Consider the following 13,441-nt stretch of genomic DNA (forward strand, 5'->3'; position numbering starts at 1 on the left):
TACAGATGACGGATTCTATGAAGCCCTCCGCAACTGGGAGGCAGACCAAAGAGCATTCTATGAGCAAGAATGCGAACAAGCCGATGAAGACTATCGCAACCAGCCAAGCTCCTCTACGGACCTTGATGACTTTAACAACGCCGAAGCAGACCCTGTCTACTATGACGACGCTAGGATGGATTGAAGTCGGAGACTTCAACGGTTACACCGGGGTAATGTTACAATAACATTAACTCCTATTTCATTTTTCTTTCCTTTGTAACTATGCCGCCGATTCTAGACTCATCTAGACTCGGCTATTCTCTTATCAAGTGGGCTGTCCACACTTCTCTTCTTTCTGATTGTAACATAGATACTATCTTGCGCCGCATGGCGGTTTCACCTATCTTTGCTATCTTGATAGGTTATACTCTTTTTCCTATCTCTGTTACCTTTCTTGTCGCGGCTACGCCGTCTCCTTTTACCTATATAAACCCCATGTACCATAGATGTATTCCTTAACTTAATCTACTGGGTTTTCCCCTTGAATCCTGATCTACTAAGGTCTCCACCCTTAGTAGCCTGAACTCTGATTCTAAGGCAGTCACTCACTGTCTTAGCCTGAAACCTTTGATTGCGGTAGAAGTGCTAAAACCACTCGCCGCTGATCCTGCATAGAAGCCGCGGCTCGTGCAGTAGGAACCCCCAGAAACCTTCCTTGTATTAGGAAGGCCGACGAACTGTTTGCCCGACAGGTCTATCTTGACCGGCAACAGCAGAACTATCCCAGTCGTAACAGACACCAACATTGAAGCCGTTATGTATACCGTCAACGATATGACGCCAATCATTAAATATACCATATGTACGAAGGATCTCTTCCACCTGGAGGTAGTCGAGCGGGGTGACAACAGCGCGTGGGTCACCCGCGAGCCTTGCAGCTCCCAGCACCGTGAGAAGAATCTCCGCAGATGCTGCAGGAGTGGACATTTCTGCAGTTGGGACTGAAGGTGCAGATGGATCCATTGGCCCAATTAAAGCAGTAATGTTTTCCGTTTGAGGCAGCGAGTGCATGCTTGCTCCTGGCGTTGGTAGCGAGGGCTGCAACCGGTTTTCCCGCTGCGGTTGTATCGGCGGAACAGTCGGCGGGCAAGTGGCCACTTGCTCCGCAACGAAAACAATGGCTCGATACGAGTGTATGCGACTTTTTACGAGGGGAAGAATGAAAATCGCTCGGGGCAGCTCGCTTAGGGGGTGAGATAAACGGAGCAGACTGAGGTATGATAGCAGGAATTTTATTATTTGCAATGGTAAGGGCCGCTATGTCGAGGCCGGCAAGATTATGCTCGTGGTTGGCATGAGCCAATTCTCTTTGCTGCATGTCATAGTGCATTTCCACGGACCAGCCATGCGCACGGCCGATATCGAGAACTACGAGATGGTGAGATACAAGGGCTGACGCCCGAGCCTCGCCCCAATAGTGCAGGGTTCTATCCTCAGCAGCCTTTGCTGCCGCTATCCAATCAACTGTTACAATTAAGAGCTCGTTTGCACGGTCGAGACCTTTAGCTGCAAGCCCATCTTGTGTAAAGATGAAGGCTGAGTCCTCTCCACGCAGGAAAGCCTTCGAGCGAGCTGCGTATGTGAGAGCTGTGTATGGAACGTAGCGATATTGCTTAAAAGCCTCCTTGACTTTGAGGGGTATGGCTAGAACGGAGTATGTCAGAAAAACGAGTATAACGGTGCGGCAAAATGGGGGATAGAGCAGATAGCATAAAGAAAACGGAGCCATGAAGAAAAACCGACACAGTAAGGTGCGGAATTCACGAGTGAAAACGGTGATATTGCCTAACTAGGCTGATGGCTCGGTGTGGTGCTGTCGGTGAGCTACTGAAAGGTAGCCGACGATGCGAGTGCGGTATACGTGGGATAACCATGAACCGATACGAACGATGGTGGAGACGGACTTACGCAAGCTCAGAGCACTGACTTTGTGCCCTGGTTGGAGGGCAGGTAAGACGAGCTGTTTAGGCTCGTCTTTAGCGCCAGCGAGGTTTGCTTGTATACACAGTCGACATCCGCAGGGTTCGCTACCAGAGCTTGTTGAGGAGCGGGGGCTCTGGCCGGTATATGGATGCCATGAGCGTCCCCATGCTCGAGCTCGGCGATGCGTGCCCTTAGAGCGGCGATTTCGTCCGCGGGTGCGGGTGCAGCTGCTGGTGGTGCTGCTACTGGCGGTGCTGCTGCTGGCGGTGCTGCTATTGGTTGCGCGACCTGAGGCGCTGGAATAGGCGCTGCGGGTTGAGTGGCGTGAACGGTGGAGGGATGGGCACGCTGTGGTGCTGGATGCTGGGCTATCTGCGATGCAGGCAGCTGAGGTGGACCAGCTTGGGCTGGAGGCCTTGGGGCAGCAGCTGCTCTGCTGCTTGGAAGAGATGGCGTTGTGGATGACGACGGCTGTGCGATTGAATTGGAACCAGATGCGGATGCAACCTGGGTTGATGGGGGAGTAATGGGAGCATTTGGCGCCCCTTCGTTTAATTTGATACCGAGGTGCTGATACATTAGAAATTGTAAAAGAAACGATTGTAGGTACGGACAGTAGTGAGGAAGTATGCTGTACGACGAACTCGTCATCGTGTAGGAAAGGAAAATAGATACAGAAGCGAATAGCGCGCGCACTCAGCTGGACGTATGGTGCCGAGACATTCTGGCAGGCTCCATTTCTTGGCACCTGTACATAGTCTGACGACAACCGGATCTCAGTGAGACCTAGCCGATACTTGTCAACAAGTCAATATTGATTTGTTCTTGATCGGTAATAGCTCATCCGCTACAGGTTTGGACATTGGTTTTGCATGGGGATATTGAAGAAATGATGAAGGCGAAAGAAGCTAAAATATTCTGCCTTCATCTGAGAAACCACACAATCACACTTTGCAGGTAAAAAACCTGGAAGGGCTTCACATGTACAATGCCGCGACAAATGAAACGACCTGCTCTGCACTACGCGGGATTAATGTTAGTCCCGAACGCGATAGCGTGGCTAGACACAAATCATGAGATAGATTGCGAACATAATCATTTGGCTGAAGGTTAAGTAATCGACAACCAGAATACCATTACCCAACCTTCATCTTTAACAGTCGGGCACCAGTGATGTACAGTGGGGTTCTGATATCGAAAAATCTGTCACAAGCTTATCTCTACATTGTCCTTGGCGAATGGTTACATGTTGAATACCTCAAGGTTGTACCAATTATCCTCCTGGATGGCAGGGTGAACTACATTGCATGCGATCCAGACAGAAAATCACGGACCTGAAATTCCTCTGTGAATACTACATCAGGCATTTGACCACAAATTGACAAACCTTTAGCTAGTATTATTTAATGCATAATAACACACATATATATCACAATTGCAGATGACATGATAAGAGAATAGATAGGCAGACTACACTGGTGGGATCTGCCAAAGCTACCATATTGGTAGACCTATGGTGGCAAGCTGTGGTCTATTTGCATCCAGTTATTATATTGTCAAATATCTCTACCCTTACATAAGTTGTTAGAGATGGTGGACCATGCCATCACCAACAGTGCGCCAGCATGTGGCAATGAGTCAGCGTGGGGTGGTGGAATGGCGAGCTTTTGCCAAATATATCTAGCTTGAGACAGGCAGACTGCAACGGTGGACCATGCCATTGCCAACAGTGTGCCAGTATGTGACAACAAGTCAGCATGGGGTAGTGGAATGGCTAGCTTTTGCCAAATATGTCTAGCTTGAGACAGGCAGACTGCGATGGTGGACCATGCCATCACCAACAGTACGCCAACATGTGGCACTGAGCTATCATACTGTAACAAGCTGTTGATCTGTTGTCAAACACAAACACCCTCACAAAGGTAGCTTCTGATGGTAGATTCTGCCATTCATAACATTGTGGCCGCATCTTACCATAGCAAGTTGTTGATATTTTGGCAGACATGCAAGATGGAGGAGCAATAATCAATTATATTCTGTCCTTACAATATGTAGATATATACACTACAGAGCATGTAGAACAATGTCGTGAAATATATAATTAATTAGCAGCATCATTGGTCAGTGCTTGAAGGGCAGCGCGCTTCTCCCGAATTTTGGATAGCGCGCTGTTTTTGCTGATAGCTTGCTGTGAACTGGAGGAATTAGGGAAAATGCAACTGTGATGTGTTAATGTAGAGCTCGAAGTTAATGAGATGCATTATGAACCGTGTCCACCAAGCCATTAGGTCTACTACTTCCTCAGTCTTGTCTGGATCCTCCAATAGGTCAAGAATGCTGTGATAAAAATTTTCCGAGTCCGTAACAGTGTCCGTGCGTGAAAATACAGACGAAGAACTCAATGAAAACCGAACCTAGAACAGTAAGTAAGGGGGTCATCTTGAAATTTCTAACACACCTGTGTGGCAATGTAAGCCAGGGATCCTTTCATCACGGATTTCATCCCATGGAGGTGTGCGTTACTGGAGCGCGTGGCTTTCGGTTCCTTTTCTACGGAACTTGGAGAGGTAAATACATGTTTGAACCCCTATTAAAAGAAATATAATTGAGTAAGAACACGACCACTGATAATGTCCTCACAAATATAAGTATGTCGCTCCTCAATAGACCCTGCCATGGATCTTCGGGATCATAGGCATACTTAGTGTATAGAAACATCGGCCACTGGTCGCCACGGACTTCTATTTCACCGATTTTAAGATTCTGCTTAGTTCTGAATAGTGTTGTGGTGGGTATCTTCATTGAAAAATGAAAGGGCTTACTTGGCATTCGACCAGTCGAGGCCTGCAGGGCAGAGCAATGCACCGGTCACTTCATGATTGAAACTGTGATCAGATTTAATGTTTCGGGAGAGAGGTGGTATAAGTGGCTGGCCTTTGGGCATAAGCCATTCGAGCACAGCAGATTTGAGGGTTTTTGTGTCGTCGCCTCGCGCACTGGAGGCTCCTTTGCCAATCTACGAGAAGATGACCATGAGTAGACCTTTAAGTATTTCAATACTTACCAATTCTCCGACATGGATGACATCTTCCTCCTCGCCAGTTGTCAGACATTCTAGAAGATTAGGATAGGAGTCTACAAGCTCCATAAATACCCTATGTTCACGTCGAACGCTAAAGTTGAAAGTACTGTTAGACACTGCTAGTATTCAATTGACGCGATTCTACTCACTTGGCTGGATAATCTTCTATTGAAGAATCCTGTAATTCTTCGAGTCGAAGAATACCTCCAGTCAAAAGAGATGGATAATTGCATAGTGCGAATACCGTCCGACCGAAGTGTTGCCCATGGAGAACCAGGGGATTTGAAGAGGCACTGATGAAGACATGTCAGGACAAGTGTGTTTCAAGATGAACCCTTATGCTTTTTTACATGGGCCCATGTGAAGTGCCGAACCACTACGCTTGCGAGAAGTATCGCCAGGATGGGGATTGTTTTCGTCACCACTCATTCTAAGATAAAGGAGCAGACGACTCATGTCAGTAGTAGGTGAGGTGAGACTTTATACCTTCGAGCACGCCATCAGATTCAAAACGGGAACGGACCTTGGCACACTATGCCATAAATATTATGGATGGCATATTATCTGAGTGCCATCTGAGCCGCACCATCAGGATCGGGACTTGATGGTGTTATGTCACCTGCTGGTGCCGTGAATCTGGCCGGTACACACAGGCACACACGCAAGCACACACATATATAAATTGTTGGCAGCAATAGTCAATATCATATCATGCACAATAGCATGCCAGACTCACCCTCTCAGACACGTTTGCGACAATGCATTCTCATTGCAAGCAATGTCACACTAGGGTTAGTGTTACAATAACATTTACTCCTATTCTATTTTTCTTTCAGTAACCATGACAACGAGTCTAGACGCATCTAGACTCAGTTATTCCCTTATCAAGCAGGCTGTCCGCACTTCTGATCTTCTTTGATTGTAACATAGAGACTATCTTGTGCCGCATGGCAGTTTCACCTATCTTTGCTAGGTTGTACCTTTCTTCCTTATCATTCGAAGTGCACTTACTGTTGGTCCATGCACTGCTCCCTTATGTATATAAACCCCATGTACATCAGTAGTATTCCCTAACTTAATCTACTGGGGTTTCCCCTTGAATCCTGATCTATAAGGTCTCCACCCTTATAGCCTGATACCTGATTCTAAGGCAGTCACTCACTGTCCTTAGCCTGAACTCTTGACTGCGGTAGAAGTGCTAAAACCACTCACCGCCTAGGCAGAAGTGCTAAGACCACTCGCCGCTGATCCTAGACAGAAGCTGCGGCTCATCTAGTGAGAACCCTTGACACCAGAAACCTTCCTTGTACTAGGAAGGCCGACGAACTGTCAACTTGATAGGTCTATCTTTGACCTTTGACAGAAGACCTATCCCAGTCGTAACAGTTAGTTCTTCGAATATGATATGACGTAGTACAAACTCACAATGTTCACCTGAAGCTTCCAACTTCCTTTACTCCACACACCAACTGGTACTAAGTGCAAGTGAGTGACACTGTCACATCAAAACGCAGAACAAGACTTACAGTACAGGTAATTCCATCTAACAACAACAGAGCAACGCAAACTAAAGGTGAGATTTCTTAATTAAATCTGGACGTCGGTCTAACAAAAGACCCACCTAGGTGTCGGCAAAAATTGTGCGAACAAAGTGAGGTCTGAACTGAATCAACTTGAGGAACAGTTAAGAAGCGTGGAAGAACGTATTGCGTACTTCACAGACAGGGTGATAGTGTACAGATATAGATGGCTCGAAGAGTACTACCGTGCCGACAACCTTGAGCATCACATGCCCAGTGACATTTACATACCCGACCTTGCTCAGATTCCCCTGGGTACTTCTTCTCCTGGAAACTCTGCAGAGTTCTTGGCCTGGGAGAGCATGTGAGGGTTCCACACGGGGAGAAAAGTGAGATAGGGTCTCTGAAAAATGGATGCAGGTGTGCGAGGGCCTATCATGCGCCAAATTGTTAAATTCATCACTACTCAAATGTACTACGATCTGTACACTATTACATCACGTGTTGCACCAGTTTGACAAGACATATCAGCTCGAAAGCAAGAGTAATATAAGTTGTAGGCAAAGTCGCAACCTCGACAGTATTCTTCTTCATATTGCACCTCGTGACTGTAAAGATGCGACCACAATACTCCCCACTCAGAATGAAGACCAGTTGGTTTTTTCTGCGTGGCTGGGCTGGGCTGAGATCTTGGCAGGGATGTGGTAATGCTGAATGGCGGCGCCTGCATTGCTGGATGTGCAGAATACAGCAACACAGTTGTCAGGTGCCAGTCCATTCGCACCGCAGAACGGGTCAGGGCATGCTGTTGACACATATTGTTTGTGTAACCTGCCTCCCATAAAGCGCACCGAAACTTTGAGCACCGCATGATGAAGAAGGAACATCGATGAATACTCCTTCCCCATCAACCAAGGCAATGATACTGTGATAAAATAAAATAAGCCACACACTTGATTCCTCCATTGTATTACTCACCATTGTCTGAAAGTTTCTCCACTCTGGCACCGATTTCATCTTGAGTGTCCTCAGGGTTGACAACCCAAGGGTTATATTCCGAGGTGTGGGGAGTGACACGCAATGGGGGACGATCTGCAATATCCTCCGGGTTGAAGCTCCAGGAAGCCCATGACAGATTATTAGCTGACAAGGTAGATGGAATTCATTCAGGTGGTGGAGTGACACTCTGCTGTGGCACCGTCGTTGTTGTGTATGATCTTCTCCGGATTTCGCAGAATGAAATCATCTCTAGTCCCTCCTGTATAACACCATTTAATCTCATTCCATAGCTAACAACCATTAACAATTTGGCTGCCGCAAAAGTTTCTGCAACACTCACCTCGTGACAACGTCACGGCGTCTGACAGTAGTGCGCACTTGCCCATGCACAGCGACGGTGCAAGTGTCAGGAGCGAGATTGTATAATGTCGCTCGGTAACCTTTCAGGTCGCCCCCAACAATGAACACTTCTTGGCGAATAAACTTGTTGAATGAATCTAAGTTCACATTGCGGCGCTTTGTTACAAATGTGATTGGGACTTCGACCTGTGATAGGTCAGCCATGCTCGAGTCATAGTAATTGATACTTACGAGGGTGTGATCACCGTCAGAAAGAAGGGTCAAGCATGCATTTGGAAAATCGACACTCTGCACAACCCCTCTCCTCTGATACTCTGGCCCATGGGCAACACTCACCATGTCTCCAGCCTTTACATCATACCCCCTTTCCTTGGTGAATATTATCGTAGTTGGGAGCTTGGTCCGCTGAACAATTGTTGCGGGAACACAAATTCTTGATGGTCCAACACTAGGCTCAACGTCATCCCCAACCAAGAGAGGATTCGCGTCCCGGAACCACAACATGGTTCCCTTCATAGCAATCCACTCCACAATGCCGCATTTCTTGAAGTGTGGACCTGCAAGCACTTCTATATGGTCCCTGATTTGTATAGATTCAGCCTCAGGAAGAGGCTCCAAGTGTTGCAGCGAGGGTAGCCATGTTTGAAGCATGTGATGCAAGGGGCGACAGTCTATGTACAGTTGCGGACAGGCGAAGTCCGCAAATTTACAGACCAAATTTTCTGGGACGCACAACTTAACGGAAAGTGTTAGAAGCAGTGTTTTCATAGACTAATGGACATCTAGAATACATTTGCACGAGCTGATTTCTCATGGCTGCCATTTTGACATTTCCAGTGTCCAAAATTTGGCATGCCCCCTAAAAATTCGCTAAAAATATGGAAAAATGTGCAATCGATTGCTTTCGCTGAGTTGTCTTTGAATCGATAATCAGAAAAACATGAGTCCGTCAAAAAATGGCATGGGAAAAAACCTGTACAATTGACAATTGAACTCATCATGGCTCGCGGCCGTCCCAGAAAAAAAGCACGAAACATCACTGGTCTTCGACATCAAGTATCGCAAAGTGTTTCTCCTGCATCTGCATTGGGTTCGGCGGGCTCGACTCGAGAATCAAGTCCTTGTCAAACGGAATCAGGCTGGCAGTCTGATTTGGAGGATGAGACACTTACAGTGGCTTTCAATGGATTAAAGATCAACTTCGAGCAAGAATATGAATATGTTGACCGTGGATCAACAGACTCGGATGAATCGGACATTGATGAAGAGGTTGAACTGGATGTGTTGAATGACGAAGAATTTGGGAAGAAGCTTGCAGAGATGGCAGCAACAGAAGATGGGAAGGATCCTGACTGGATTCCTGAAAGGCTGCAAAGGAAGATGCAAAAAGCTGCAGCGAAGTGCAAGTGTGAGTGCAAAAGCAACAAAAAATACCATACAACTCACCTCCCTGAAGCACAACCTGCAACCTATGCTAAGGGCCCCGATGTCATGAGCAAGTCCAAGCGGACACAGCAACGCTATCAGAAAAGTTGGAGGGGCCAAACATCACTCAGTTCATTCGGATTTCAGCAAACATGAGGCTCCATTGCTCCTGGTGGGCAGCGCAACACAGTCATCCCTCTAAATAATCCTGATATCTCGAAGCGCGGACTCGTGCAAAAGATGACTAATGCAAAAGACGAACCAAAGGGCCTGAAAACTGTTCTCGAGGAGCGTGGATTTAATGTCCAAGGCTTGCGTGCGAAGTGCTCTCCTGTTTGTCCAATCAATAACAAAAGTTGCTGTATGGCACGACTCCTCAGTCAACAAGATGATTTCTCGTGTCAGACATCGATGCTCGAGGAGTTGATTAGAAGCAAGGGTCACGAGTGTATTTTTCTGCCGAAATTTCACTGTGAACTGAATCTGATCGAGATGGTAAGTGGTCCGTATATCCGAAGTTAACTCATAGCCTTAACTGTTGAGGCAGTACTGGGGCTGGTGCAAATACCGTTACCGCGAGGCATCAAAACCGAGCTTTGCAACAGCCAAGAAAGTGGCGCGGGAAATCCTTGATTCCTGTCCAGTCGAGGTTATCTGGCGGTTTATCAACAGATCGTACCGTTTTATGAGTGCATACAGAATAGGTTTGACTGGGAAAGCAGCAGAATGGGCTGTGCGCAAACAGAGACAGCACCGTCAGGTTTCGCAGCGTGCGATGATGGCAATCGAAGCAGTTCTGTCATAGTTTTATTGACATGTCATGAAGAAAGTATCATACGAGACGTCAAAAAATTTGGCGTGCCAAAAATGTCGTGGGAAAAACCTCGGAGCAGTGTTTTTAGCTGTATTTTCACTGCCTGAGTTTGGATCGGGCCTCAGTTTGGCCTGAAAAAATCACATGCAGGCCCTACAAAATTTGCGGACTTCGCCTGTCCGCAACTGTATTTGAAATTTTTTGGCAGTGCGATAGTAATTGACGCCAGGATGCATTTTGCGATGGTGCCAGTGTATGTTGCTTAGTCTAATGCCAAAATCAGAGCACCAAAGGCTATTTTACATACTTAAATGATTCTTTGCCATTGTCGCAGGTACAATGGCTTCCTCCTCGAGTATCCCTCACAATCATCATCATATGGGCGAACTGATACTGTTCAATTCCTTTATATATGATACCCTCGGCCTCATACCTATTTCTGTGTGTTTCTTGTGACCATTTGAGCTCAGTTCACCCAACTTACTAGGTTATTTTAGGGCAGCTTCATCAATGTGGATGATGTCGACTTCATCGGGTATTTGGCTTTGGGACTTAAGCCGACGTTATACCCTCTATATGCAAGTACTCATATTTCTAAAGTATTAACGTGTTATTTATTTTGGACCTAGTGTCACCCAATGCTGCATGATGATGTACATGGTTGATTTTGCGGGAGGGCTATATACTCACTCCTTCCTAGCTGAGAACACAGATTTCTCTGTATGGTTACGTTTCAACTTCAATCGTGCATTTTTCAGCCTTCAAAACAGAACAAAGCAAGGAAGTCCCGGTATATGTTAATTTTGTAAGTCAAACATCTACTGTGTCTGGCTGTCCGCTGAGCAGCCTTCTAGCTTCAACCTGCCATTGAACGGTTGAACTTCCCTGCCAAATCTATGAGGATGGGCCCTGACAATCGCTTTTATGTCATATACGACTTGGTAAGTCTGCCTCTCATTTCCATATATCTCTTGCGTGACAATACATCTTAGGTTAATTCTGTCGACTCTACCACCGTTGTTCATATCGCACACCATCCTACTGGCTATCACCCTTGGTCTGACTTCACTACTCTAGGTTCCATGTACAATTTGTGCAACAGCAGCAGCCCTGCAATCCTCCCCTCTTCCTCTACATTGTTGTCGAGCAATGTAACACAGACTCACACTTCAAACAAGGCCGAATTTGTAACAGGCACGCACCACAACCAGCATGTAACATCCGTAGCTGCAACCAGCGCTCAAACAGCCGCGTCATCATCGTCAACGATCTATTCATGGGTCACATACTCGGTTGGCATGATGGACAATGCATCCACCAGTGCTCGTACATCCCAGGTAGGCCCCAGATCATCCTGCACCACTTCTGCACAATGAAAGGGAAAGGTGCCCAAAAAGGACAAGGTTAAATCCGAAGGAGGGCTGAAAAGAGTGATCAAAGATGCCGATAATTGGAAAAAGGCCCTTGCGTATCTCCGGGCCCTACTACAAGTCGCAGTTTGCCTCGGCCATATTGACAATCCCTTCCTGCTCAATTCTCAACGGAGGGCAATGGCCATTGACGATGTCTGGCCTCAGGCTCTCTCGCGGGCTAATATCAGTGCTGGTGAATTGGAAGATGGTGAGGAACTCAATCCCTTTGATACCTACTGAAATTCTGACCTCTTTCTAGTCAAATCATCTAAAAGCAAGGACAAAATGACTACTGAAAATGTGTTGGCACTCGTACGTAGCATTTGAACTTTCATTTGCATGTCTCATCCCAGAATAGGCCAACCCATCGCTGGCAGAGTTCATATACAATATCAAGCGCTTGGCATTCAGCTCGATCGGCCACCCTCATGGAGGTTTTGGCCTCGACGATGTAGCTGCGGGTGTTTTGTTGGTCGAGATGGTCCATGATCTGCTCAAGCAGTTCATCAGACCAAGGTCACATCTTCTTCCGATCAGAGTAAGTGTTTCGCACTTTTATCAGTCGTCTCTCTTACTTCACCCTGCAGGATAACGGTTTTGCGTGGTTCCTTTGCCAACAAATCGCCAAGGAGATCATGTGGCACATTGTTTTCCGTCCCAGTACAACTCATGGTGCTCCACTTGTGCTGGCCGATCTCAATCCAGCAGATTTCAAAGACGTTGATCATCCGCCCTATGCAACCATGTCTCTGTTGGGGTCTAGTGTAGGTCTTTTTTCGCTCCGGTTTTTCATCTATTTGAATTTTTAAGTGCTACTGCGCCCTACTACAGAAATACTCAATCTTAACCAACGTCCCTGTCGACTTACTTGTACAGTATCCAACCCCAGCTACTGTGTACGAACAGCTCTGCAAGACGGCTGCTACCCTCGTTGCGGAGCACAATGACGTGGTCACCCGGCACTCATGGCGACCTTGTCCGATCTATGCCACATTGTGTAAGTTCATACGCAATCTGAATTCCACACTACTAACTACTGCAAATAGTGCCACCAATGTCTATCGACTTGGCCGAAGTGACAATTAAGATCCTTACATGCAATGTCTTGTTTGTATGTCATTTACATCAGTCTTGTTTTACAAAGCAATGTTTGGTATCTGTCGAATTACAGACATATTTGAGGTAGTATAAGATTGACTCGCCCTCACTGTGTGTTTTTGTCTGTCAAGCATATGAGTTGCATGCAAGCAAGTCCGTAGCTCTCAAATGCAAACAGGATACGTATACATTTCAGAATCAAGACATGCCAAACGACATATGAAACACTCTACGCAAACAGGATACATTTACATTCGAATTCAGAACATGCCAAACGCCATGAGAATCACTCTCCACTCAAACAAACTCCAAGCCCAAGAGGAGCTCAATCTCGCTCAACTCTTTCCATAGTTGCTTCAAATTATCTCTTTTTTCCCCGAGTATGAGTGTCAGTATGCATCTGTCACGACGCGACATTGGAATGGGAGGGCGGGGAGGATGTGCTGCATGCGGATGGGTCTGTGCATGCTCTTGCTCATCCTGCACGATCGTCTGCGCATAGTCCCAGAGAGCCTGGTAAGTACAGCTTGCAGTTAACAATAAGGAGTAACTGACGATAATCTAAGACTTACCATCGCGGACATCGTGACCACGAATCCAGACTGGTGCTCCACCTTGTTGCTGCACCTATCGCCCCACATCGTCAACCTTCACACACTGGATGGGCATCTGTAAGGTACGTCTATCACATACGTTATTATCAACCGCGCTTCCATCTAAAGCTTGCTGAATCTGTTTCAAATGAGTTCGTCAGCCCCTTCTCCTC

General features: G+C 46.6%; 3 protein-coding genes across 3 annotated transcripts; all 3 read right to left on the reverse strand.

Annotated features, from left to right (window-relative positions):
* Positions 1-702: 702 nt before the first annotated feature.
* On the reverse strand, positions 703-2,544 carry EDB93DRAFT_1256685 (uncharacterized protein; the record flags this gene model as incomplete). Its single annotated transcript, XM_041453987.1, has 4 exons — positions 703-1,139; positions 1,192-1,686; positions 1,951-2,002; positions 2,056-2,544. The coding sequence occupies 4 exons, from the start codon at positions 2,542-2,544 to the stop codon at positions 703-705; spliced, it is 1,473 nt and encodes a 490-aa protein (XP_041301311.1).
* Positions 2,545-4,066: 1,522 nt separating this feature from the next.
* On the reverse strand, positions 4,067-6,105 carry EDB93DRAFT_1243572 (uncharacterized protein; the record flags this gene model as incomplete). Its single annotated transcript, XM_041452159.1, has 8 exons — positions 4,067-4,184; positions 4,234-4,379; positions 4,424-4,552; positions 4,606-4,738; positions 4,788-4,981; positions 5,030-5,138; positions 5,197-5,340; positions 6,059-6,105. 8 exons carry the CDS (start codon positions 6,103-6,105, stop codon positions 4,067-4,069), a joined length of 1,020 nt encoding a protein of 339 aa, XP_041301312.1.
* Positions 6,106-7,205: 1,100 nt separating this feature from the next.
* EDB93DRAFT_1256687 (uncharacterized protein) lies at positions 7,206-8,577 on the reverse strand (the record flags this gene model as incomplete). The annotated part of the gene is made up of 5 exons (XM_041453988.1): positions 7,206-7,492; positions 7,546-7,710; positions 7,753-7,856; positions 7,907-8,112; positions 8,158-8,577. 5 exons carry the CDS (start codon positions 8,575-8,577, stop codon positions 7,206-7,208), a joined length of 1,182 nt encoding a protein of 393 aa, XP_041301313.1.
* Between the last annotated feature and the right edge of the window lie 4,864 nt (positions 8,578-13,441).

Source organism: Suillus bovinus, assembly GCF_016758785.1.
Source record: "Suillus bovinus strain UH-Sbo-P2 chromosome Unknown EDB93scaffold_133, whole genome shotgun sequence".
Classification (NCBI taxonomy): domain Eukaryota; kingdom Fungi; phylum Basidiomycota; class Agaricomycetes; order Boletales; family Suillaceae; genus Suillus; species Suillus bovinus.